The 25,308-nt window shown below is 48.7% G+C and overlaps 2 protein-coding genes and 2 non-coding genes across 5 annotated transcripts; all 4 read right to left on the bottom strand.

Annotated features, from left to right (window-relative positions):
* Window positions 1-475: 475 nt before the first annotated feature.
* On the bottom strand, window positions 476-15,838 carry arid4a (AT rich interactive domain 4A (RBP1-like)). 2 transcript variants are annotated; one of them, XM_041953926.1, is made up of 26 exons: window positions 15,752-15,838; window positions 14,677-14,727; window positions 12,805-12,915; window positions 12,165-12,230; window positions 11,870-11,960; window positions 11,322-11,401; window positions 11,075-11,172; window positions 10,382-10,514; window positions 10,062-10,141; window positions 9,884-9,960; window positions 9,577-9,761; window positions 9,424-9,496; window positions 9,069-9,163; window positions 8,817-8,914; window positions 8,221-8,458; window positions 6,893-7,104; window positions 6,114-6,275; window positions 5,950-6,031; window positions 5,674-5,733; window positions 5,305-5,527; window positions 5,106-5,168; window positions 3,469-5,016; window positions 3,261-3,365; window positions 2,756-2,905; window positions 2,497-2,643; window positions 476-1,973 (listed from the first exon to the last, which is right to left on the bottom strand). In XM_041953926.1, the coding sequence occupies exons 2-26, from the start codon at window positions 14,680-14,682 to the stop codon at window positions 1,870-1,872; spliced, it is 4,287 nt and encodes a 1,428-aa protein (XP_041809860.1). In that variant the 5' UTR covers window positions 14,683-14,727; window positions 15,752-15,838; the 3' UTR covers window positions 476-1,869. The 2 variants fall into 2 exon arrangements, with proteins under 2 accessions (XP_041809860.1, XP_041809861.1); XM_041953927.1 differs by lacking the exon at window positions 5,674-5,733.
* LOC121618993 lies at window positions 5,835-5,914 on the bottom strand. The gene has a single exon (XR_006007459.1). It is a non-coding gene; the product is annotated as a small nucleolar RNA SNORD53/SNORD92 (small nucleolar RNA).
* Window positions 15,839-17,196: 1,358 nt separating the features above from the next.
* Window positions 17,197-24,925, bottom strand: psma3 (proteasome 20S subunit alpha 3). Its single transcript, XM_041953339.1, has 11 exons — window positions 24,821-24,925; window positions 23,717-23,799; window positions 23,373-23,496; window positions 23,105-23,206; window positions 22,849-22,922; window positions 21,188-21,260; window positions 20,835-20,900; window positions 20,491-20,537; window positions 18,534-18,601; window positions 17,762-17,826; window positions 17,197-17,368 (listed from the first exon to the last, which is right to left on the bottom strand). The coding sequence occupies exons 1-11, from the start codon at window positions 24,839-24,841 to the stop codon at window positions 17,324-17,326; spliced, it is 768 nt and encodes a 255-aa protein (XP_041809273.1). The 5' UTR covers window positions 24,842-24,925; the 3' UTR covers window positions 17,197-17,323.
* On the bottom strand, window positions 22,674-22,753 carry LOC121618994. The gene has a single exon (XR_006007460.1). It is a non-coding gene; the product is annotated as a small nucleolar RNA SNORD53/SNORD92 (small nucleolar RNA).
* Window positions 24,926-25,308: the final 383 nt, after the last annotated feature.

Raw genomic sequence — 25,308 nt, 5'->3', positions numbered from 1 at the left:
GGAGGTGGAGGAAGTGTCTGGGGAGAGGGAAGTCTGGGCATCCCTGCTTAGACCACTGCCCCCGCGACCCGGGCCCGAGAAGCGGAAGAAGATGGTGTGGTTTGGCTTTAATTCACTAGTTCAACGTCAACAAAGGCAAAGTCAGGAAGAGATTTTCTAGAAAACGATCCAAAGACTTTTGATAGAAGTGCTGGTTTGGTTAAAACTCGTCTGATGGTGCTGTTAGGGGGTTAGGGGGCTACCCTAACCCCCTAACCCTTCATCGACACAAAAACCAGCAAATGGAACAGGACGCTTCTGTGGCCAGCAGTGATTTCCTGGAGTTTCCAGTCTTTATGCTAAGCTAAACAGCGTCTACAGCAGACATGAGCACCATCAACCTCAACATTTAACACTGAGCACCTGAACGCATCGTTCCCGTTGGTCTCAGTATGAGCTGGTCTCAGTCTGGGAGGAGGATCAGGACTCACAGAGACGTATTTAAAAACTTTATTAGAAACAGAGAGCTGTTTATTGTCCAACATGGCTTCTGTTGTCAGGAGGAAGTGTGTGTTTATTTACAGTGTCGCTAATAAAACGCCACATAGAAAAAAAACGAGCGGGGGTTCAGAATACAACAGTACAAACAGTCTTCTCTTAAAAAATATTAGAAATCATTCTTTACAGGCGTGTAAAATGTAGTTCTCAAATACATGGCGTGGTTTTATTTTCTTTACTCAGAACTTTTATGTACAAAACAAAGAAATGTTCCGGAGCTGAAAACAGCCGTCTGTCGCAGCCACACATAGAGGAAACCACAGAAGAAGAATCAGGGAGGAACAGGAAGTGGAGCGGCAGAGGTCCTCCGGGAGCGAACGTATGGAAGATCAAATCAGCCAGAGAAGAAGAAAACTGACGATAAAGTCAAAATCATTATTCCAAACAAATTAAATCACAGTACGTCAAAACTGAGAAACCAAACTTTAAACTTTAAAATTAAATTCTCTTTGAGTCACAAAGTCAATCCAATTTATTTAACAGAACTTATAATTTCAACTCACTGATTCAAAATTAGACATTAAGTTCTAAATGAAAATGATCAGATGTGCAGATCAGTAAATTTAGTTTCTGATCACTTTGAAGAGCCGTGAGTTTTTCATCAGTACGCTCGTCTCTTCTGGCAGCAACGATCCTCCATACGAACATTAAAAATCTTCTGCGGTCACGAACTGAATAAATATAACTGATTATTTTAAACCAAAGTGTTCACCTCCACAAACATTTCATCTTTCTCCCGCTGTGACACCAAACTTTTTGGGTTTTTTTTTTTAGTTTTTACCAAAATAAAAGCTCTGATTCCATATAAAAGGCCAAAAACACTCACAGCAGGAAGTCAGGAAACTTCTTTAATTAAAAAAAAAAAAAAATCTGAATTAATGAAAATGACAGAAAAACTTTGCATAACGAGCTGTGCTGCTTCAGGAATCTGCTTCCTGTTCCTGTTCGACCTTAAAGGAAATTCACTAAACCGGTGACCTCTGACCCCCCATCCCTTAAAAATTACCTGTCACTTTATTTTGAAATGAGGAGATAGAAGGAGGAAAAGAAGGAAAGACTCTGCGGCAGCTCAACAGATGGCTGATTTTTCAGTCTCTTTTTTCTCAAACAGGAAATCAGTTCATAGGTGAGTGGGCGGGGCTAAGGTCAGGTGGTAGTGCCCCCTCCCATCAGCCACCGCATCAGTGGGAGCTACGACTCCAACCCGCAGGGAAGTTTTTTCCCATCACGCACTCCGAGCCGACGGTTTGGGCGGAGTCTGCGGTCGGAAGGGGGCGGGACCGATCTGGAGGTCGTGACGCACGAGCGGATGGGGCCTGGATGGGCGTGTCATCACCTGCACTCCACGGCGACGGTGTTCTGAGTGGGCGAGGCCGAGGACGGACTCATACCTGTGTCCGAGGAGCCCGACGAGGTGGACGCCGTCGTGTTGGACACTGAAGGACACAGAGACACACCTGATTTCCAATCAATGAAATCCAATGAAAACTCATCAATTAACTGATCAATAACTTCTCTTCTTCTGTTGGTGGTTGCTGTGCGAATGTGGCTCCATTAAAAAGTGAACAGACTTTCCAACACAGAAATAATCGACCAAACACACTTTTCTTACTTTTTGTGCTACGTTTCTAATCGTAAGTGCGATGTCACACTGAACACGTTGGAGTCCTGCAGCTGCACCGCGTTCATGAAGAAACATCAGATCTGACATTTGAGCAGCCGGAACGCTCGATCGATCAGTTAATCGATTAATCGATGTTGTTGCAACAGGATGATTAACGCAGCAGCTCCTGTTAGCAGCGGACTCGTGGACGCAGACCGGATCACTGTGATACTGAAGAGAACTTTAAAACAGGATTCTCAGTTCTCTGGAGCTTTATTCTGATTGGACGAAAGTTAATAATAAATGTAACATGTGATGGACTGCGTGGCTTTCCCAGCATGCCTTGCATCTCCTACCTTCTCTCTCTTTCTTTTTTAGTCTCTTCCTGCGCCGGTCGATGGACGCCACCTCTGACTTCAGGGACATGTAGTACTTCCTGATCTCCTGCAGCTTCTCCTGCAGGAAGGAGATCCTCTCTGTGCTCGACATGCTGTCCAGCTCGTCTGAGGAGGAGGAGGAGGAGGAGGAGGAAGAGGAGGAGGAGGGACAACTGTGACTCCTCACAGAGCGCAGGGGTGGAAATGACGGCGCGATCAAACACGAGGAGGTACTCACCGAGCTGGAAGGTCCACTTGTACGTACGGGGGGAGAAGTTCTGTTTGTCTTTGCCGTGAGAGGACGGAGACGACAGAGCCGGACAGCGAGACTTCTGCGCCTTGTGAGACAGAGACAGACGAGACTGGTCCTCGCTGTCACTGCTGTGACCTGGAGGACAGACATGAGGACACTTCAATCTCTGAGGAAACACAACAAGTGGACAGAGGACAGACCAACACTGCAGGTCCCCATAGACCCCCCATAGACCCCCATACACCCCCCCCCATAAAAACTCCACCTTCACCACAGAAATAAACTAAACACAATCACAACCTGAACCTAAAGACTAACACACACACACACACACACACACACACACACACACACACACACACACACACACAGAGACACGCACGCGCGCACGCACACGCACACACACACGCACACACACACGCACACGCACAAGCACACACACACACACACACACACACACACACACACACACACACACACACACACACACCTGCACCGTTCTTCTCGACCTTCCCAGGTGTGTGCGGTCGTTTCTGGTTGCGTTTCTGTTTCTTGGCCGTCGGGCTCGAGTTACAGTCCATCACCCTCTTCTGACCTGTGGGGTCAAAGGTCACAGGTTATCAAGCAGCTGATTGGTTAGTTTCGGTCAGACCACATTAAGCTCGTCAGGCGGTCACATGACACACCTGCGGTCTCACCTCTGTCCTTGGTCTCCTGCAGCGACAGCAGGGAGGTGGAGGAGGAGGCGCTGCCATCAAACCCGGGGCTGGAGTCTCCCTCCTGTTCCCCCCTCGCCGCTCCCCTCTCCTCCTCGGCGGCGCTCCCGGCTGGGTGGAGCTCCTCGGGGCGGGGGGCGGAGCCGGGGGCGCCGGTGGGCAGGAAGGGCCGGACCTGAGGCTGGGGCAGGTGGGGGGAGGGCAGGGAGGCGTGAAGGAGGTTTGGAGGCGGGGCTTGCTGCGGCTCCCTCATCATCAGGAGGAGGTGCTCTGGAGAGGGGGAGGGGGAGGGTTTCTCCTTCTCGTCCGGGTCGTCCAGGTCCACCTCGTGGCAGACCAGCGCCTCGGGGCCGATCTGCGGCTCCAGCTCCTCGGCAGAGGCGGGGCCCGGGGCCTCGGCGGCGGGGGGAGGGGTCCCGGCACGCATCTCTGGCTCCTCCGAGGCCGTCAGACGTTCCTCTGACAACTCCCTCTGCGTCTCCTCAGCTGGGCGGGGCCACTCCTCTGCCTCTGTCACTCCCTCACTCCTCCTGTCTGACTCCCCCCGGCACACAGACAGGGGAAGCGTTTTGGGCGACGCTCCGGCGGCCATCTTGGGCAGGGCGGGGGGCGTTTTGGGGGAAGCGGCCTCCTCCTGCCTCCTGTCAGGTCGGAGCTTCTTATCTGCTTCTCGTTGCTCCGCTGCCTTCCGTTTCAGCACAGAGCTGCTCCTCTCCTCCTCCTCCTCTTCCTCCTCTTCCTCCTCCTCCTCCTCTGTGGCGGAGTCCGTGTCCGAATCAGCGGTGAGAGACTCGGGGGGGAGGTGCTGGGTGGGGAGGCAGTGGAGGACCACCATGGGCTCGTCCTGTCTCTTCAGGACGCTGCGAGGAGGAGACGACAGCGGCGCCGTGTGGGAGGGGCTGGCAGCGGGGGCGGGAGAGCAGAGGGGGATTCTGGGAGGAGTTTCAGAGCCCGTCTCCCTGAGGTTGGCCCGCCGACCTTTGACCCTGGGGGAGGAAAGAGACCTGCTGTCCTCCTCCTCAGCAGGGGAAGGCTGGGGGGAGGACACCTCAGTCCTGCTGGGGGACATCTTAGCGAGCACTTCCTGTCTGGGGGACGTCTTGTTTTTCTCTTGGACGGACGCCGTCTTTGCCGCTCGGTCCTGCGGCGACATTTTGGTTTCCTTGTCCGAGTGAACGGGCAGCATGGCGGCTTCCACTGCAGGCTCCTCCCCCTGCTCTGCCTCCTTCTCAGATTGGCTCAGGAGTTTGTCAGCTTTCTCCTGAGGCATGCTGGGACACGGCGGTGCAGTGGCGGCGGGCAGCTGTCCTGCTGTTGCCGTGCCAACAGCGTTATCATTAGCAGTCGTTGTGACATCTGCCACCTCACTCGCCTCCGCCTCCTCCTTCACCTCCTCCTCCTCCTCTTCCTCTTCCTCTTCCTCCTCCTCCTCCTGGCAGGGCGGGGCTTCACTCCTCCCTCGCCAGGGTGACGGCTTTTTGTCGGGTGGGTCTTCTGATTCGCTGTCCTCCGACGAGTTCCCCGACTCTTCTGCAGGGAGACAGAGCAACACTTGATTAATTGAACTGGATTAATGACAGGAAACAGGAAACAGGAACAGGAAGTGGACTGGTTCTCACCGTTGGACGCTCTGTCTGAGTCGTACATGCCCGACGTTCTCCGGGTTCTTCTGCGAGGAGTGTCTGCGGAGAGGACACGTCTCAGTGAAGTGACAGACACGTCAAACAACCTCACCTGAATATCAAAAACTGGACAGGTGAGTCACAGACTGAGAACTGATCAGCTGATTCAGGTCTGAGCGTGCTCAGTGTCTCTTACTGTCTCCGTTGGCCATATTGGATGCCGTCTCTGTCCTGCTGCTCTTGCCATTGGACCGTCCCTCGTTGCTGGGTGTTTTAGAGACGCTGCGTCCTGCTGTGCCGGTGGGCGTGGTCCTGATCTGAGGACGGCCGCGCTTCGCTCCTGTAGGTTTCGCTGCCATCAGCGGCGTCTTCTCTTCGTCTTTGTCCCGCTCCTTCTCCGGCTCGTCCTTGTCTTTGTTCTATGGAGACAGAGACAGCGTTTTATAAACTTTCACAGGTTTACGACCTCATTTGTGACTCGTGCGCAGACACGAGGACGCACACGTGCACACAGGTGACGTGACACGTTTCCTGTCTCTCCTGAGATCTACGACGACCCACCGACCTGCAGCGAAGGCGAAGACGACTGCTCGCTCGCCATCACGGATGGAACACCTTCAAAGCACTGCAGGTGATGACATCAGAGAAATCCTGTCCGTCACTCAAACTAACCACACCCACCCTCTGTCTCCCTGCAGCTGATTGGACAGTGGAGTTTGTCAGGCTCTGGTCAGACAGCCAAGAGGAAGTGACATCACAGGACTTCAGTCCAGCATGCGAAACCTTTCTCAGCATCATCACTCGAGGCCTTCAGCAGGTCACGTGACCACACCGGACTCACCTTCACCTTCTTCCTCTGTCTCTTCTTCGTTCCTTTCTCCACCGGCCAGATGATCCGGTCGGCCTTCACCCACTCGTCGTACCTGTTGATGAGACGCACCTGTGTGAGGACAGACTCTGCCTCCGACACGACCCGCGGCGTCAAACGTTCAGACGGCAGCTCACCTGACGTTCCAGCCGTAGTAGTGGACCAGGTAGAACTGTTCTCCGTTGTCCACGTCCGTCTTCTTGATGTGAGCCTCGTAGATCTTCTGAGTCTTTCCTCTGCCGTACTTCACCCTCACCTTCGTCCCTGTCAGAGAGTCTTCGTCCTCCTCACCCTCACTCCTGACACAGAGACACACACACACAGAGACAAAGACAGAGACACACAGAGACACACATTAAGATCGATCTTCAGTGCTGGAACAGGTTTTTGCCCTGAGTCGAGTCTCTCAGGTGCAGGCTTTGTCAGGCATCAACCTGCACATTTAAATATTTATCTTATTGTCATGATTGATGTCATCAGCGCTGATGATCCACTAATAACACAACATAATGAAACTAACGCTCAGAGGAACTTCCTGTAGGGGCAGGGCTTCTGATAATACTTTTACTGCAGTGTAAGTAAAATGTGGAATGCAGATCTTTTAACAGTACTTTCATACTGTGACATGTGTACTTTTGAAGTAAAGGATCCTCATTACGTCATCTGGAGAAAGGTGTGCTGCAGCCATCATCAGCCTGCTATCTGACGTGTATTACTTTGAACCAATCACAACCATCCTGGCTGCAGCGTCGTGCTCTACAGCTGCTAGCTTAGCCACCAGGTAACAGCTGCTAGCTTAGCCACCAGTTTGGCTAAGCTGCTGGTTTAGACACCCTGACATCCTGCTGTTGTTCATGCTAACATGCTAACAGCAGAGAGTCTGATCCATCAGTCTGCACCTCAAACTCACTCTCACCTGTCTCCTCTCCTCCTCTCCACCTCCTCCTCGTCTTCATCATCATCCTCCTCCTCCTCTTCCTCAGAGCCTTTCTCTGAGTCGTCCATTCTTCTGTTGCTGCGTCTCCTCATCTCTCTCTGCTCCTCAGTGTTGTCTCCTCCTCTTTTCTCTGGTCCGGAGGGCGACTCTCTGTCCGTCTTCACCTGACTCGCCACACACCTCCTCCTCCCCTGAAACACAGACAGACAGACAGACAGACAGGAGGACAAACAGGAGGGAGGGAGGACAGACAGGAGGGAGGGAGGGGGGACAGACAGACAGGAGGACAAACAGGAGGGAGGGAGGGGGGACAGACAGACAGGAGGACAAACAGGAGGGAGGGAGGACAGACAGACAGACAGGAGGACAAACAGGAGGGAGGGAGGACAGACAGACAGGAGGACAGACTGAGTGACTTTGTGACAGTGATGATGATGATGATGATCTCTGTCATCCAGCTGCTCTGACACTCGACAGCTGATTGAAACCCTGTTATCTTCAGGTTTCTCTACTCCCTGACCCCCCCTTACAGAAACCAGGTTTACATGATGTTTAAGAACTCAGTAGACTGCAGGAGGCCCGCTGTCTCCTCGTGACTGAGGACACTGACGGTGGAGAGAAACGTCAGCACTCATCTTGTGCTTCAGTATTCTCCTTCAGCAGTGAACCAGACAGACATTCATCTTCCCAGAAGCTGAACCAGGAGCTGAACCAGGAGCTGAACCAGGAGCTGAACCAGGAGCTGAATCTGGAGCTGAATCTGGAGCTGAACCAGGAGCTGAACCAGGAACTGAGAGGCTCCAAACAACCAGAAGAACTGTTTGATCGGGCTTCAGAGGATACGAGAGGATCTGTCACCGTGTTTTAACTGTGGTTCCAGGTGTTAGTTCCAGTTCCTGGTTCTGCTGCTGAGCCCAAGTTCATCTCAGCCACAGCACCCAAACATCCACAGCCCTCAGTAACTGAGTATGAAGACAGCAGAAAACTCTGTTTGTGAAGAAGCATCTGAGCTGTCCTCCATTCCTGAGCTGTCCTCCATTCCTGAGCTGTCCTCCATTCCTGAGCTGTCCTCCATGTGTCATCTGTGATCCATCTTTTCTGACCTGAACCTTTGTTGTCCACAGGATCGATCAGATGTCGTATCACGATCAAACACCAGGATCAAAGTTATCCATCAGAACTATCTGATGGTGGTTCAGTCAGTCTGCTGATCTGCAAACCGCCTCTAAGACAGACGCCGCTGGACTGACAGCAGCGTCTGTCCACAAAACGAGCGAATAAAGTTTCAGTTTGAATCCGTGTCTCACCCTCGGGGACGACTGTCTCTCCTTCACCTCCTCCTTCTCGCTCTCGCTCTCCGACTCCGCCTCCTCCATCTTGTCATCGACGGGCTCCGCCTTCACCGGTGGGGTGTTGTGCTCTTTAGGCCCAGCCCCGGTCTGCTTCTGATTGGCCGGAGTGGGAGGAGGGCGCGGGTTGTTGTGATGGATGGTCCTGAAGGTGATGGAGGCAGAGCGGCAGTACTCTTCAAAGCCGTACAGGTACCTGACGACACAAAGAGCACGGTTAGCAACCCAGGGGGCTGATGGGAAATGGATACAGTCAGGAAGTGGACTGATTCGCTGTTTGACCAGTCACACACGAGATCTACTTCCTGCTACACCCGATGAACTACGTCGCAGCCACATCACGAGCCTCCACAGGTGACGGCTGCTGCTTTAGTCGTCCTCAGGTACACCTGAGCTGTTTACAGGACGCTCAGGACTTTAAAAGACATTTCTGATCACAGATCAGCTGACACATCAGTCCAGCTCTGATCCAGACCCCTCATGTTGGATCTGGATCTTCTTTCCTTCAGATTAGAAACCAGGTGAAGGTGTGCTGTTCGGGGGTGTTCTCTTACTTCCTGTAGGCCGTCTTGACGTTATAAGATGCAGCAGAGTTGAGGACAGGGATCCCCAGATCCATGTAGACCTGCTTCCACACGGTCCCAGACTCGATCTACAACACATAGAGAAGAACAGTGTCACATGTCTCGAGGAGGAGACAAACCCCCGAGCATCATCATCATCACATGATCCACGAGCTCAGATCATGATCGACAGCGATGTCCACCAGGAACAGACAGACAGTCACACAGACAGACAACCCTCACCTTGTGGCAGCCCCCCAGGTGATAGACCAGTCTGAAGAGCTTGAAGAGGTTCAGGTCCTTATAACCCAACACTGGGGGCTTGTTGATGGGGGTCCCTGATGGCCAGACAGACAGACACGTCAGAACAAACCATCTCTCATCTCAACTCCAGGTGTGTGGAGGTGTGAAAGAGGCGGGGTTTGAGCTTCCTTCACACAGCCTGGAAATTACAGACTGGATCAACCTGAGGTGAGGGCCCCTCAAGACCCCCACTCCCATAAACCATCCATTGTTTGTTCAGTGAAACCAGCCCAGCCCTGATACACCAGCAGCAGCTGCTTCAGTGACAGGGGGGGGGTCAGCGGGACAGTCTCACCTCGGTCTTCCATGAACTTGTAGAGCTGCTGCAGGAAGTGGTCTCTCTCCTCTGGGTCCAGCTCCTCCTCCGGCTGGACAGACACACACAGAGACACGTCAGTCTCAGACACCCCAGGGGCATCGCTCTCACCTGCTTTCACGTCACGCTCACCTCCTCCTTTATGTGTTTCTTCTTCTTCTTCTCGTCTTCGTCCTCCTCGTCCTCGTCGCTCTCCTTCTCCTCTTCGTCGTCCTCATCATCATCACTGGAGGACGAGTCCAGGATCTGACTCATGTCCATCTTCCAGACATCTGGAACCTCCCTGCTCCTCAGGAACATCAGGGCTGCTTCAAAACCTGGGAGGAGGAGGAGGAGGAAGGTTGTATGAGAAACAGAAAAATGCAGAAGAAGAGTCAGCACTGAGCTCTGACAGGTGAGTCAGTGAGCCAGGTGCATTGTGGGAGCTGTAGTGCGTCACCTCTCCTGTTGGAGAACTCAGACTTGGCGGTGCCGATGGAGCCGACCACGTGGACGTGTCTCCTCGCCACCGTGTAGCTGCAGGACGACAGGAAACAGGAAGTGGTAGGATGAGACACAGCTGATCGGTTTCTGATCAAAGATCAATAAGAACAGAAAAAACATCAGAGTGAACTCACAACTTTGAGTCACTGAAGGTTCTGACCAGACACTGATCCTTCTTCACCAGCAGCTCGTCGTTACAGCTGGGAGACACCACCTGCAGGACGGAGGGACGGACAGAGGACGGACAGAGGGACAGACAGACAGAGGGACGGACAGAGAGACAGACAGACAGAGGGACGGACAGGCAGACAACAGATAATCAATGAACTGGAGGAAACAGTCTGATCATTCTGATCAGCCAATCAGATCACCTGAAACGCGTGTGAAGTCTCTGTGTGAAGTGTGTGTGTGTGTGTGTGTGTGTGTGTGTGTGTGTGTGTGTGTGTGTGTTTACCAGGGCCAGGTACCAGTTGCCTGGTTCCTCCTCATTCTCAATGCTACAGACTTTTCCCAGCAGCTCATCATTCAGCCTCCTCCTGTCCTCCTCCTCCTCCTCACTGGACGAAGACTCATTCTCCTCATCGGCCCTGTCAGACAGACGGACGGGCAGTCAGACAGACGGACGGGCAGTCAGACAGACAGTCGGTCAGTCAGACAGACAGTCGGTCAGTCAAAGACAGGAAGTGATTCGGTCACATGTGTCAGGTGCTGTGATGAAGAGTCACAGCGTCGTCATGTCTGTTTCTCAGAACACTGCGTCGTCTACTTCATCGTGTCGCTAATCACAGTCGCTACGGCAACAGTCTGTCACGTGGATGACGCTTTGCAAACGGCACAAGGCGGGAAATCCACATGAAGGCAACACAAGCGAACATGGAGGACAGTGAACGTGACACAGACGGAGAGAAGGACCAGCCGAGACGACACGACGAGCCCGGACTAAAAAGAGGGTCGACTCCTGTCAGGAGGACATGGATCAGGCTCCAAAAGTCTGAACCACGTCCTCGTGATCATCTCCACTGTCCACTGAACTCAGAGACAAGGTGCTGGATCCTGGTCTGGATTTGAAAGGACTGATGTCAGGACATCAGATACTGGTCATATCCTCCTGTTGTTTCTACGTTCAGTTTAAAAGCAGCGGACTCACACGGCCTGGGACGAACGCCGCCCGCCACGGTTCGACTTCTTGCCGATGACCGGAGTGCCAAAGTGCTCCGGGTTTGTCAGCGGCAGCTGGTCCAGCGTCTGAGGACGGGAGACAACACAGTGATTCTGTTATACTTCACACAGGTGAACACTCGAGGCCTTCAGGTGATTTCAGGTGTTTAGAGCTGAGACTGGTGGAAGGATACAGGCCTGAAGAAATAGTCCCGCTGCCTGTGTGTGAGACTCACCTCGCTCTCTGCAAAATGCCTCTCTCCCTTCAGGCACAGGGACGTACGACGGAGAGTCTTCTCGTCTCCATCATCAAACACTGAAACACACACAGTCCCGTTCATGTCTACCTGAAACAACACATTCACTTCCTGTCGTGAACTGACCTGCTTGTCTTTGACCTGTGACACCGGCCCGTCAGCAGGCAGGACGGACCACATGGAGTACAATCATACAGACAGCAGAGGACATGCTGATTGGCTGCAGTGAGTGACGTCAGTTCATGTCAGTAAAATGTTTAATAAAATAATTCAGGAGTCTGTGCTGCTGCTGCTTTTAGCTCCTGAAGTTTACGACCCTGCCACACAGCCACAGGATTTTTCAGACAGCCGAGAGAAGATGTGAAATCACATGACATCATCAGCTCATTGAGCAAAACCTTTCCTCAGCATCGTCACTTCTCCCCGACAACCAATCAGAGCGTCTCTCAGTATGACATCATATCTCACAATGTCAGGGAGCAGTCGGTGATCACTGTGGACCAATCAGCAGGCAGGAACAGACTCACCCACAGTGTAGAGGCTGGCGTCCGTCAGCTTACTGATGACGGCCTCGCTGGACAAACCCTCGTTAGTCTTCACCTCCACTGTGGAGCCCACCTGAACGATGGACACACACACACACACACACACACACACACACACACAGACAGACACAGACAGACAGACAGACAGACAGACAGACAGACAGACAGACAGACAGACAGACAGACATCACATGCAGGTTTTTAAGGCATAAAGTCTCATCTCACAAGCGACAGTGACACATCATCATCATCATCATCATCATCACCACCACCTTACCCTCAGTGGTCCTTTGATCTGGTCGTCCTGCACCACCTGGGACGTGCTCTCACCTTTCAGAGTCACCTGAAGACACAGTGAGGGGTTTACTGCCGGACATGTGGGTTCAGTTTTACAGAGACAGGATGTGGAGACACAGGACGGTGATAAATGAAGACACGCTGGTCCAACTGAACTCCTGAAAGGAAGTGCTTTAAGGTTTGCCTCCGCTGACTTCACTAACTTCAGGTACAGATGTCCTGTTCTTTCTGTCCTGAGCTTTGTTCTTGAGGACAAACTCGTGATCCACTGGAGCTGCTCAAACTGTCTCTCTGCAGCAGTTTGAGGATAAAACACGTTCAGGGTGTGCGGCCATGGACAGAGACAAGAGACAACACCTGCACACAGCTGACTGAGCAGCGTGCAGGACAGACACACTGGGACAGAGGACAGAGTCTACGTGGACTGAACAGTGGACGTGTCAACACACTGCTGATGCTTTAGATCTGACGTGGATTTGGAGACAGTCAATTATTCCACAGGCAGATCAGCTTTGAACATCATCTGTTATTCTGCTGTATATGACAGGAGACACTGTCCACGCTCAGGTGTAAACCTGGACTTCCTGTCTGCAGGTGAACCGCGTCCCTGCGGGTCTTACCTTGACCTTCACCATGCGTTTCACAGTCTTGATCTTGGCCTCGCAGAAAGCTCCTCTGTACTTGGCACTGACATCCGTCCCCACTGTCAGGTAGGCAGGCTCGTCTGCTGCCTGGAGGACACACAGAGACACACATCAGGACACACAGGCAGACATCAGGACACACAGACAGACATCAGGACACACACGAGGACACACAGACAGACACCAGGACACACACGAGGACACACAGACAGACACCAGGACACACACGAGGACACACAGACAGACATCAGGACACACACACATACAGACAGACAGACAGAGCCACTGACACTGAACAAGAAGCTACATCTTAGCTGGTTTGTGTCTCTCCTGTTGTTGTAGCATAGCTAGCTGCTAACGTTAGCCTCATGCTAATGTCTCTGCCTTCAACATTCACATTAACTTCATGCTTTTACTAACCTAAAACAGTGGTGTTGCATTCAAGGTTAAACTGTTTTCCATAAATACACGTGGATTAGTTTGAAGCAGTAATAGTTTTCAGGGTCATGTCACTAAAATTACCCACGATCCCTCACTGCCCGGTCACGTGTAGAGAATCCATCCAAGAACTCAGTTTCACTGTTAGTGAGCTCCTCACACCTGACTGCGTGAAACACTCCAGAGCTCCAGTCTCACCTGGTTTATCAGAGGAAACTGACTGAATGTGTCTTCATCAACCTTCACTTCACTACGATGCTGATCAACCCAAAGACAAAGAGTACGTAACCAACTATTATCTGCTAGGAAACTTCACACACGTCATTTCCATCTTTGAGTCAGATTTCACTTCAGGATTCTGGACTTCTAAACTCTACAGTCTCAGTCTTAGCTGGACTTAGCATCTCTACGCATGACGATTTCTTCATCATGGTTTCATGTGGTGAGTTCAGTGAAACAGAAAGACGAGTAAATATCCACATGAATCTGAATCCAGGATATTCCTCCTGACTTTTACTTTGGAGACTTCAGACACTGAATTAAAAAAGGTTTGGGCGACGCTGGTTCAGTTTCTTTAATGTTGTCTGAGGATGAATGTGTTATAGAGATATTAGAGCAGATGTTAGTCTGCTTCCACAGCTGGATCAGTCTGACTGTCTATGTTCTGTCTGTTATGTCTCTAGTGAAGGCTGACGGGAGGCCCGAGCCGGTCTTAGCAGGACCTGATTCTAGTTCCGTCCTGAATCCAGTCATCATCTCAGTGTCTCAGACAAACTGCTGCTTTCCTCAAAAAGAAACAGAAGTAAAACTCTGAGGAAAGCGACATGGTTTCAGGTTTTAATCTGCCGTCCTGGGACAGACAGTTTTAACAAAATACATGTCCAGACCCCGACCCAAACTAAGACACTGACCATTTACAGCTGCCATCTTTGTTTGGGGACCTAAATGAGGACTCAGTTCAGCAAAGGGAATGAATATTTCAATATTACTTAGTCTGCATGTTTCCTTATAGATCTATATATATCTAGATATACATATATATACACACACAGATAGAACAAGGACAACGGTCCAGTCCTCACATTGAAGAGGCTGTATATGTTTAACATTTCTTCTTGATAAATACTGAAATCATTAATAGATGATGATTGGATCATTTCCTGTCCAGTTTAATAGATGAAGCATGTCAGCCTGACCGAGTGTTGTGTTGTGTTTGTGGAATCATCAATGTAAAACCGATGAAATGAGAGACACGATGAGCTGGAACGAGACGAGTCTATGTCTGAAGTGGAAAGACACCAGTTCAGGACCATCGCAGCCCAGTTCAGAGCCGGACTCTCGGCGGTGTGTGGACACGGAGCTCACAGTCAGAACACGGGCTTCAGTTTGTGTCGCAGGTCAAACACTCACCTTCATCTTTCCGGTTATTTGAGGGAGTCCAGCTCGAAAGATTTTGGATCACTGAAAGACACAAACAGGACGGGACTCGTGATTAAAGTTGGCGATCCAACAGAGGACAGACGGGGACAGAGTGTCAAACTGCCCTGAGCTTGTAAAATAATGCTAAGCTAACCAACTAGCCACTCACTTGTGTTAGCTCAGGCATTCTTTTCTGGCTCGATGCAGCCCCCTCCCTCCTCCTCCCTGCCCGATCACATCAAATATGTGGCACAAACAGCTCACACTAACTTCGCTAGCAACGTTTACTTCGACCGAACACGGAGCCGCCGCTTTCCGCGGGTCGGAGCTTCAATGTCGGCGGATCGGAGAGAGGACACCGAGCGGCTGCGGATCGGGACGCACAGCGCGGCCGGAGAGCAGCGTTCCTTCCCGCTCCGCTCCCATCTCCTCTGAGTCACGTCGCCATCACGGCTCGCCATGTCAGCTCTGCTAGCTCGGCTAACTTTACCATAGCCCGACACCGCCAGCTAGCGACTAGCAGCCGGGGGGAGCCCCAGCACCACAGAACAGAGTCCCGACACCAACAAAATCCAAACAACGATTGTTTGCCGCGGGAAGAGGGGCGGACCGAGCGGGGTTTCACTCTCCGGTCCTGGGCTAAATTTAGCTAGTTGGCTAACTAGCGACTCAACTAGCTAGTTTGTGGATCATATGGCGATTTAAACCGTCAGATAACAGCGGAGCAGGCTCGACTAGCGACAACATCCGCTCCCGTTTCGAGGGTAAACCAAGTTTCAGACGAGACCGTGTGACACTCGATGGAACGAAACTGTTGTGGATTTATTTATTTAATATGAGGCTGTTCCACAAAGGCGCAGAAGCTTCACATTTCTTCACTGCAAAAACAAGCCGAGTGCCGCTGCCATTCAATCCACAGCGGCGCGTTACAACAGCGACGAACTGGACGCCTCCCGGCCCCTCGTGTGACATCCATCCGGCCTTCTGTTCCTGACCTTGCCTCTGATTTTAACCGTGTAAAGTTTTAGTTCGGTTCAGGGCAGAATGTGAAGATTTTTATACTTACATACGCGGACGCGGCTGCTTCCCCTCTCGCTCCGGTTGCAAAGCGATACACGAACAACAAGCTGTTGAGCCCCGAGCTCTGTTTCCTGACACGCGATTGGCTGCGGTGACAGCAGTAGTCGCAACGGAGTAATCCTATTGGTCGAGCGATTCCTCGATTTTAATAGGATATACCTCTTCAGGCGCAACTATTGGTCGATACGAACGCGGCGCCACAAGGGAAATGACGGCATCTGCTGCAAAGGTATCCAATCAGAGGTGAGTTCAAGAGAAAACCCCATCATTGCTGATCGTAATTGGACTCGCGCGTTTGGTTCCCGGCAGCGGCGTGTTGCTATTGGTTAAACAGGCTTCCTTGTCTGTGCCGACACGGTAGGAAGACCCGCCCCAATACGTGCTTAAGATCTGTAAACCAAACTCCATTCAAAAATCTTCAGAGTTAATATTCCCTCGTTTTCTTGACAAGGCTGTGAAAACGGAGGTAAAAAACTGATTACAGTAAGAAAACAAAAGAATTTCGTTCACAAGCACCAATTAAATTACACATCTTAGAAGCATTACACTGGTTCACATTGGCTGCTCCCGCGTTCAAATGAGAAAGCTTCCGTAACGACATGACCGGAAAGTGAGGTGAAATAATGTACAAATGTTTGATCTTTATTCATATACGCACTGTTTGTTGCAATGATATGTATGCCGGACTAAAGGTATGCTATAGTGACTTTGTTAAGGGTCCTAAATTTTGGTTAATCTCGTCTATAAGTCGCCGACGGCCGCTGTCAAGGTTTAGTGAACGATTTGTAAATGAAGTTTGGCGATGTGGTTTCCATATGTGACAACGTCACGTATGAAGGATTGTGTTGAACCACTCCGATGTAGTTTTTACAAGACAGACATTCAGTGAAAGAGCTGAACTGAAGCCTGAAGACGGAGGTCAGACTGAAAATACGTCGAAAGGACGAACACGGAGCGCACGGCGCGTTTAGGTGAAGTCAGTCGGTGTCTGTGGCGCCGTTTGTAAAGAGACGGAGTGGGCGGGCTCATCGGCGCTTTACGTAATAGGAAGCGGGTGACGGCAGGGCCATATATGTCATCTTCCTCTGGAGGAATGTGGAGGTTATTTCTAAATAAAGTGAGCAGTGATGGCTGCCTGTCAGGCTCCATCAGAGTGACCGCTCGTGATCTGGATCCGTACTGTCAATCACCTCAGTAACATTTACTGATAATTAATAAATGGCGCCAAATATTTTCGCAGACTGTTAGAAGCTTCGGTTAGTTAGCTTTAATATAAACACATGTTTCTAGTTCGCTGGTCACTTTCTTTTATTGACTTCTTCAAAGTGACTTGAACTCTGGGCCTCATTCAGCGTCTGAACTCTTTATATCTACCACTAATGATCAGCTGACTGAGTCAGACAGACAGAACCACACACAAACAGCGTTTTCTTCAACTTCTTTTATTTTCATAGAATGAAATTCATCAAAGCAAAACAACCACATGACTGTCCATCAACTATAAAACATAAAAAAGAATGTGAGGGGTGAGTGTGTGATTGGGGGGTCAGTGCTGAGTTTACATGTTGTCTTCATCAGAGTCATCCTCCTCCTCCAGAGAGTCCTGAAAGACACAAAAACATGAGGATGAGCTGGCTGAAGCTGTGAAGGTGTCACCTGAAACCAGACCGAAGTCATCCTCGTCGGGCTGCCCCACTCCAGCTGACTACGGCGCAGAGGGGAGGAGTTCGTTTTCCTTAACCAATCCACAGAGACCTGCCTGCATCTCATGTCGCCACTGATGCGTAACCATGCCAACAGACCACTCTCCAACCTAACTTTAGCCCTGCGGCGCTCATTGGATCGTCTGAGATGAGAAACCGCTGTTTGATGTCATGACGCCAGACAAACCAGTCAACTTAGTGGAGTGACCGGGTTCAAAGGTCTGGTCCCAGGCAGGTGCAGAGGTGTGTGTGTGTGTGTGTGTGTGTGGTCACTACAGGTGTGTCCGGGTCACCTTGGCGTATTTCTCGGCTTCCTCTCTGATGTCTCTGGGTACCAGCTCATGTCGTCCATTTGTGACTGAAGGAGAGCGAACACACGGGAGTCAAAGGTGTAGCCATGGCAACATGAGCATCATCAGGAGCAGGAGACAAAAGGAGACAGCATGTTTCCTGTTTGTGTTTACCTGTTCAGGTTCTGTGTTAAATGTTCTGACTGATTTGACAAAAACATCAAACCTGCAGGTGTTTCAACCTTGAATCTGTCGACAGAATCAAAGTGGTTTCATTTCTAAAACAATTTATGAGAAAACCACCTGCGTCCTCGAACAAAGTCTCCAGGTGTTTGAGACAGAAATCTCTTCTTCTCTGCTTTTCAATTAACAAACGACAAAACTGCATCACAGTCAGACAGGTGAGGGGAGAGAGAGACAGAGAGAGACAGACAGAGAGAGAGAGACAGACAGGTGAGGGGAGAGAGAGACAGAGAGACAGGTGAGGAGAGAGAGAGAGAGAGAGACAGACAGGTGAGGGGAGAGAGAGAGAGAGAGAGTGACAAAGAGAGAGACAGACAGAAAGAGAGAGACAGAGAGACAGATGAGTTCAGCTCAGGGATTGGTCAGACAGCCAAGAGACAGACTCTGCCTTTCATCACCTGAAGACACAGTTGATTTCTGCGCAGGTAAAACAGGAAGTAGACGCAGAGGCCGAGGCTGAACAGAGCAGCAGACAGACAGATAAAGCAGCAGCAGAAGAAGAGGAGCAGGGCTCCGATTGGTCGGCTCTTACCTTCTCCGACCCAGCTGAGCTCCAGCTCAAACGCTTTGTCCTTCACCTCGTCATGAACGATGTAGATTCTGAAATCAAACACAGGACGCGTTCAGAGCTCACCTGGACAACACGACAGCTGCTCTGCAACGTGAACGAGGCCTAACCTGCACGTTAATGAGGTGGACAAAATATGAGAAACACCCGCAGAGTTTTAACAGCAACACTAAGACACGTTCAACAACATCAGCATCATGACTGAACTTCACAACAAATCAAAGAAACAACACAGACGTTCTAAAATCATTGAAGGATCTCCACGAACACACCTCAGACAACATCTGCAGCTGTTCAAGCATCCAAAAACTGTTCTTCAGTATACGTACAGTCAGGTCCAAACATATTGGGCCTTCGACACAGTTCTCTAAACACCACCACAATGAAAAATGAAACTACAAGATGTGCTTTAACTGCAGACTAACAGCTTTAATTTGAGGGTGTTTACATCAGAATCAGGTGGACAACACTTTGTATCTGTGCCTCCCACTTTATAAGAGACCAAAAGTAACGGGACAATTGTGGGGGTGCACGATAACTGTCGAGCCGATAACAGGAAATTATGACGTCATTTCGATACGTCCGAGATCGTAACACGTATGTCTTTGTCACTACGGCAGTGCCTCGCTCCCACTATGAGACCCAAAGGGCCTGCAGTGGACGCTGCGTTCAAGTGACGTCGGCATAATCAGATAAACTCCCTCACTGGCAAAAAAAAAAAAAAAAATCAAGAATACCCCCTCATGCCAGAAGACAACTCGTAGTTGCTGACTTGAATTGATATTCGCAGGATTTCCACACGTTACACATAAAAAATAAAAACATGAACGTAAAAGTGCAGAAAGAACGAGTGGCAAAAGAGGGAACGGGGGAAAGTACGTCACACCTTGAACGCAGCATGCGGCACAGCGTGCTTAGAAAAGAAGAGTTCAGACTTCTTCAGAGTTTCAGAAGGAGACAGTTCGCTGATTATTCATAACAAATGTTCCAAGAGGGTTCCACGAGGAGCGAGAAACAGCTTTCATACTCCAAACCTGGTCAGCCACCTGAAACATGAGTCTAGAAAGCGTATGAGGACGGCCGGCCTGCTAAACACTGCCGGCTGCTTTTCATTCAAACAAATGTTCCCCTGATCCACCCAGAGGTAGGAGGGTAGATGAATAGTATATGTATAGTAATATTATATATATATATATATATAATAAATAGGTTTGAGTGTGATATGAGGTCAGAACATGTGGCACCTTTTGAAATATTAAAGCTCGTAGCTCCCTCCCTCGCTCTCAATCTAAAGCTTCCATTAGATAAAACAACTGAACCTCATTCACTCTGATTAAAGGTTTCATTTGAATGACCAACAAGCCAAAATCCTTTAAACTTGATTTTTTGTGATGATGGAGCCTTTCAGTCTGACTTGTGTCAGTACTTCATGCACTGTGCATTATTCTTCGTTGTCATTGAGGAATTCACCTTTTCAGTTTGTTTAAATGGACTTCAGGCTGAACTGACTGCAGGTTTGATTTCTGGTTGTGAAATTGTCCCGTTACTTTTGGTCTCTTATAAAGTGGGAGGCACAGATACAAAGTGTTGTCCACCTGATTCTGATGTAAACACCCTCAAATTAAAGCTGTTAGTCTGCAGTTGAAGCACATCTTGTAGTTTCATTTCAGATCCATTGTGGTGGCGTTTAGAGACTGTGTCCATTATTTCAAACTCAAACAGTCCTTCAGCTTTGGAGCAAACACCAACATGAACAGCAGCTTTACGTTTGGTGACAGCAGTTTATTGTCTCGGCGACCATGTGACCACAGTCCTGCTCATCAGATGTATCTGTGAGAGCAGAGTGGAAACATGACCTTCATCCTCACACTGAGCTGCTCGTCACTGTCAATAAAGTTTAGTTTGGATGGAGCTGACTCACATTTTGGCGACCTCTTTGACCAGCTCCCTGCACGTCATCTCCTTCATCTGACACACAAACACAGTTATTTCAGGAGGAAACAAACACTCAGCCTCAGCATCCAGGACGTGGTCTAGTCTCAGACAGGTTGATCTGGATTACAGATCAACCTCCATGAATCTGTTCAGTGTTTTCTTTATTAGTCAATGAACTGTAGTGAAAAACGTGTCGACGGTTCCTTAAAGGGCCGTTTTTATCTCCCGGTCCACAACATGTCACTCACCATCGTGATAAAAACCAGCAGCAGTGAACTGATTAATAATAAGTGTTGCAGCTCTGATCTGGATTTAGACATTCACACTCACCTGCAGTTTTTCAATCTCCGTCTTGGCAGCTTGTTTTGCTTTTCCGATGGCACAGCCCCAGTAACCCTGAACACACAGACAGTCTGGTTACTGGTCTAACTGGGACTGTTCCTGCCTCCGCTCAGGAGACGCTGTTAGATTTACATATCATAGAAAGTGAAAACTAACCTTAGTGCTCCTCCCCGAGTTTTATTAGTCTCAGAGACGATCACATGATTTCATCATAAATTGCTCTAATCTTGTAATCCGAACACCTGATCTGAGATCAGTTTGTTCGCCCTGACTTCACCACTATAACGGACTAAACATGTCGGACTCAGAAATGAACAAAGTCTTCTAGTCGAGTGACTCACGTATGAGATGCCGGACGGGTCGACCATGTAGAGCTGAGGACCGTCGTCTTTATCGTACGAGCCCAAGATGAAACTGGAGAGAGACGACGACAACGTGAGCAACTCAACGATGAAAAACATGAGCAACACACCAGCTGCAACCAGCACCTCGAGGTCGTTTGCCTCCAACAGTCAAGCTGCAGTTTCCATCATGAGTTCAGATGAACACTGACGGAGTTTAATTAAAGCTGTTCAGTGTTTGCTGCTGAAATGGAACTTCTCTCTATATCAACACGTCTGACTCCAGTGAATAATGTCCAGAGACAAACATGCTGTCTTCACTTAGAGACATTTGTCCAGAGGAGTCCAGAGGATGGACAGAGAGCTTCATCACATGGAGCAACAGCAATCACCTGAAGATCAACATCAGCACAACCAATCAGCTCGTGGAGACTACAGAGAAGCTACAGACTGTAAAACCTGGATGATAATAGTGGAAGAAAAACAGTATGATGTCACAGTGGAGCTGACCTTTGACCTTATTAATACAAAATGTCATCACTTCATTGTTTTATCCTCTTAGACATCTGTGTGAGATTTTGTCATATGAACTCTACAGTTGTGTGTTTTGTGTGGTCACAGCGACCTTTGACCTTCAGAATCTAACACTTTCATCCTCGAGTCAAAGTGAACGTTTGTGTTAAATTTAAAATTCCCTCCAAATGTTCCTGAGAACGAGACAGACGACCTGAAAACACGACGCCCCGGGCTGCAGCTGCTGACATCGAGAAGACAACAACAACAACAACAACAACACACAACAACAAAAAAACACAACAACAACAACAACACACAACAACAACAACACACAACAACAACAACAAAACACAACAACAACACACAACAACAACAAAACACAACAACAAAAAACAACAACAACAAAACACAACAACAACAACAACAACAACAAAACACAACAACAAAAAACAACAACAACAAAAAAACAAAACACAACAACAACAAAACACAACAACAACAAAAAACAAAACACAACAACAACAAAAAAACAAAACACAACAACAACAAAAAACAAAACACAACAACAAAACACAACAACAACAAAACAACAACGACAACAAAACACAACAACAACAACAACAACAACACAGACTGTGAGAGCGCAAACTGCATCCAAACTGAGGTTTGCCACAGATAATCTGTCTTTCTTTGCTTTCATCATCCTCATCTTCCTCAGTGTTGTGTCCCTGAACATCAGTCTTTGTCTCATCGTTGGCTGCCTCCTTTTGTCACTTTGTGTTGTACCTGAATGCACCACGACACTCCGGCTTTCTGATTTCAGCATCAACGCTGACTTGTCATGTTGTGCACTTTAACACTCATTGTGCAGTGTGATGAAACAAAGTGACAGAACTATTCTCAGAAGAAGAAACAACTTGAGATGAAGGCAGGTGTGTTTGTGTGCATGTGTGTAAGGTGAGTTCAGGGATTGGTCAGACAGCCAAGAGGAAGTGACATCACAGGAGTTCAGTCCAGTGAGCGAAACCTGTGTGACTCTCATCATCCCTCCCTGCTGACCAGGTACTGATCAGTTTGATGTGTGCTGTACCTGAATGCATCGCACTCAGCTGATATAATAAACAACGTGAAGGTATCAGACTCACCTGCAGCCAAATGGCCGCACCGCGCTGTACAACGTGTAGGCGTGGACGTACATGGCCACTCTGTCTGACAGGTGCTGCAACAACAGGAAGTACTGTTAGCTTAGCATTGCACAAACACTTTATCTGAGTCCTGAAGGAAGAGGAGTACATTTTGTCTGCTCCTCACTAATAAAGAACTGTTTAAAGGTTCAGGTTAGAATCATGTTTATGGGCAAAGGAAAGCAGAGACGGTCCTCACAAGAACAGAAAGACAAACCTTTAGAGGGATGTCGTGTCCGTAGTTTGATCTGAAGCTCGAGGCCTCTTCTCTGGCAACATCAGCGAGCGAGCGAGCATCAGCCAACAGGCCAGCTACTGCCTAGAGAGAGAGACAGACAGACACGGAGAGAGACAGACACAGAGAGAGACAGACACAGAGAGAGAGACATTGAAAACAGATGAGGTGATGTCAGAAGAGTCTGTCTTTGTGTGTGTGTGTGTGTGTGTGTGTGTGTGTGTGTGTGTGTGTGTGTGTGTGTGGTTACCATGCCAACGTGTCTGTCAATGTTGAAGATACGTTTGTTGGAGCCCTCCTCATACAGTTTGGACAAAACTAGCTTCTCCACCCCGAACACAACACCATCCTTACAGCGAATCGCAATGGCAGTGCTGAACATGCAGCGCACACACAAACACACAGACACAGACAGACAGACAGACAGACAGACGTTAAAGGGAGAGATACTGCTGCAGGAACAGATACATCATTTCTATCATTTCACTGTACATCTCTTCAATGGCAAACTATCAGACTATAGCCTCGTTCACCCAGAACACCTCCACCTGGCAGAGGTCAATCTGCAGGTGAGGATTCAATGAAGCTGCTGACCTGCTGTTCTCCACAGCCTTCATGGCATATTCAACCTGAAACACTCGGCCGTCTGGAGAGAAGGTGGAGGCCGACAGGTCATACTGCAGGAGACACACACACACACACACACACACACACAGAAAGGAAACTTGATATTAGCAGGCTCACAGATTAAACAGACACCTTATACTCCATTTGTACGAAGCTCAGCCTTAAACACATGGAAGAATTCCTCCGCTCATACTTTTATAATAAGTAATTGGCCTTACTGAATCAGCCTCCATTTGTTTTGTACCTGTTCTTTGTTGTTGTCTCTGTATTCGTTTATTAACTCTTGTGTCACTGTGACTGAATGTGTGTCTCATTCACACAGAGCATTTCAAATGTCAGGATCGATATGTTTATAGGTGTATGGGTTGTTAGAAATGCTGAACTGGCTTATAAAATGTTGAGCTAAAAAATAAGAATGGCTCAAAAAACCCTAATAAATTCTAATCTCATTGTTTAAGTGGGGATACACCTATTAAACACCTGAATATAGAACAAGATTCATTCATTTGCACATGAAAAATATTTCCAAGAACCTAAAATAAACTTAACTGTCAGAATGATCCTTAATTGATTTCCAATACAATCTAAATTTAAGTGTAAATTCGAATTAAGGAGATTCTGATGGGTTTAGTTCTTCAAACTAATAGACAAACGACAGCACAGCAGCAGACCCGCCAGGCAACTTAACTCTGCTGTATTTTGAAAGGATTTGTACCAAGCTAACTGATAGCAGCGACTCTGCTTACATGTTTTTATCGCTAATTTATATTATTTAAATGAGAAACTCTATGACGATGCTCCAGTTAGTTTCTTTTATCACAGCAAACTGACTAACTACACTTAAACTTTCGGCTCAGTATACTTTCAATTTCCTTTTAGCTTCGGCTAGTAGGCCTCGTTGTGACTCAGCAGGCTAACATGGTAGCTAGCTCGCTAGCTACGATCTTATTGTGAATTATTTTCATCATAAACATGAATTATTTTTCTGTAACTGGATTAAAATGTGACACAAAAACAGTCAAAGTGAAGTTAAAGTGATGCTTCAGCTGGAAGAACCACAGAAACACTCACCCCGGTCCCGATGGAGCTCATTTTCACTGAAGGTGCTGATCCTGTGAACAACTTTCAGTCCGCTGCGCATACTTCTGCGCACGCTCCCGCGCATGCTCACTAACTCACAGCTGTCATATATGAGCATCCGGTTACAGACTTCATAATAAAAGCCGCAGTGACGCAGATCATTTCATGTTCAGATGACTTTAAATAAAAAGTGCACACGGAACGTTAAGATTTCTTCTCTGAGAACTCGACAAAGATTTTATTATTGTGCTCTCTGTTTAGAACCTTTGTGCTCATTTGAAATTAATTATGCCACAAAATCTAAAATATGAATGAATAAAACATAACAACGTAAAAACACTGTTCAGCTCTAGTTGAACAACATGACCCTCCATGTGAGTCTGGACTCTTGTGGACTCCTGTGGATCTCTTCGTGGACAATCTGAACTGGCTGACAGGACTCTTGTGGAGAGGTGGAACTGGCTGCTGGTGTTTCAGTC

Source organism: Chelmon rostratus, chromosome 15 (genome assembly GCF_017976325.1).
Source record: "Chelmon rostratus isolate fCheRos1 chromosome 15, fCheRos1.pri, whole genome shotgun sequence".
Lineage (NCBI taxonomy): Eukaryota > Metazoa > Chordata > Actinopteri > Chaetodontiformes > Chaetodontidae > Chelmon > Chelmon rostratus.
This window is presented reverse-complemented; position numbering and strand designations above follow the sequence as displayed.

What these genes read in the sequence shown, in the direction of transcription:
- arid4a (XM_041953926.1), bottom strand. An exon ending in ACCTTCAGTGACTCAAAGTT is followed by an intron (nt 9,961 to 10,061) that starts GTGAGTTCACTC and finishes GTCGTCCTGCAG; the next exon opens with CTACACGGTGGCGAGGAGAC. An exon ending in AGAAACACATAAAGGAGGAG is followed by an intron (nt 9,497 to 9,576) that starts GTGAGCGTGACG and finishes GTGTCTGTCCAG; the next exon opens with CCGGAGGAGGAGCTGGACCC.
- psma3 (XM_041953339.1), bottom strand. Translation starts at nt 24,841, where the DNA reads ATGAGCTCCATCGGGACCGGG. An exon ending in TGAGCTCCATCGGGACCGGG is followed by an intron (nt 23,800 to 24,820) that starts GTGAGTGTTTCT and finishes TGTCTCCTGCAG; the next exon opens with TATGACCTGTCGGCCTCCAC. An exon ending in GTGCGGCCATTTGGCTGCAG is followed by an intron (nt 21,261 to 22,848) that starts GTGAGTCTGATA and finishes GTCTCTCTCCAG; the next exon opens with TTTCATCTTGGGCTCGTACG.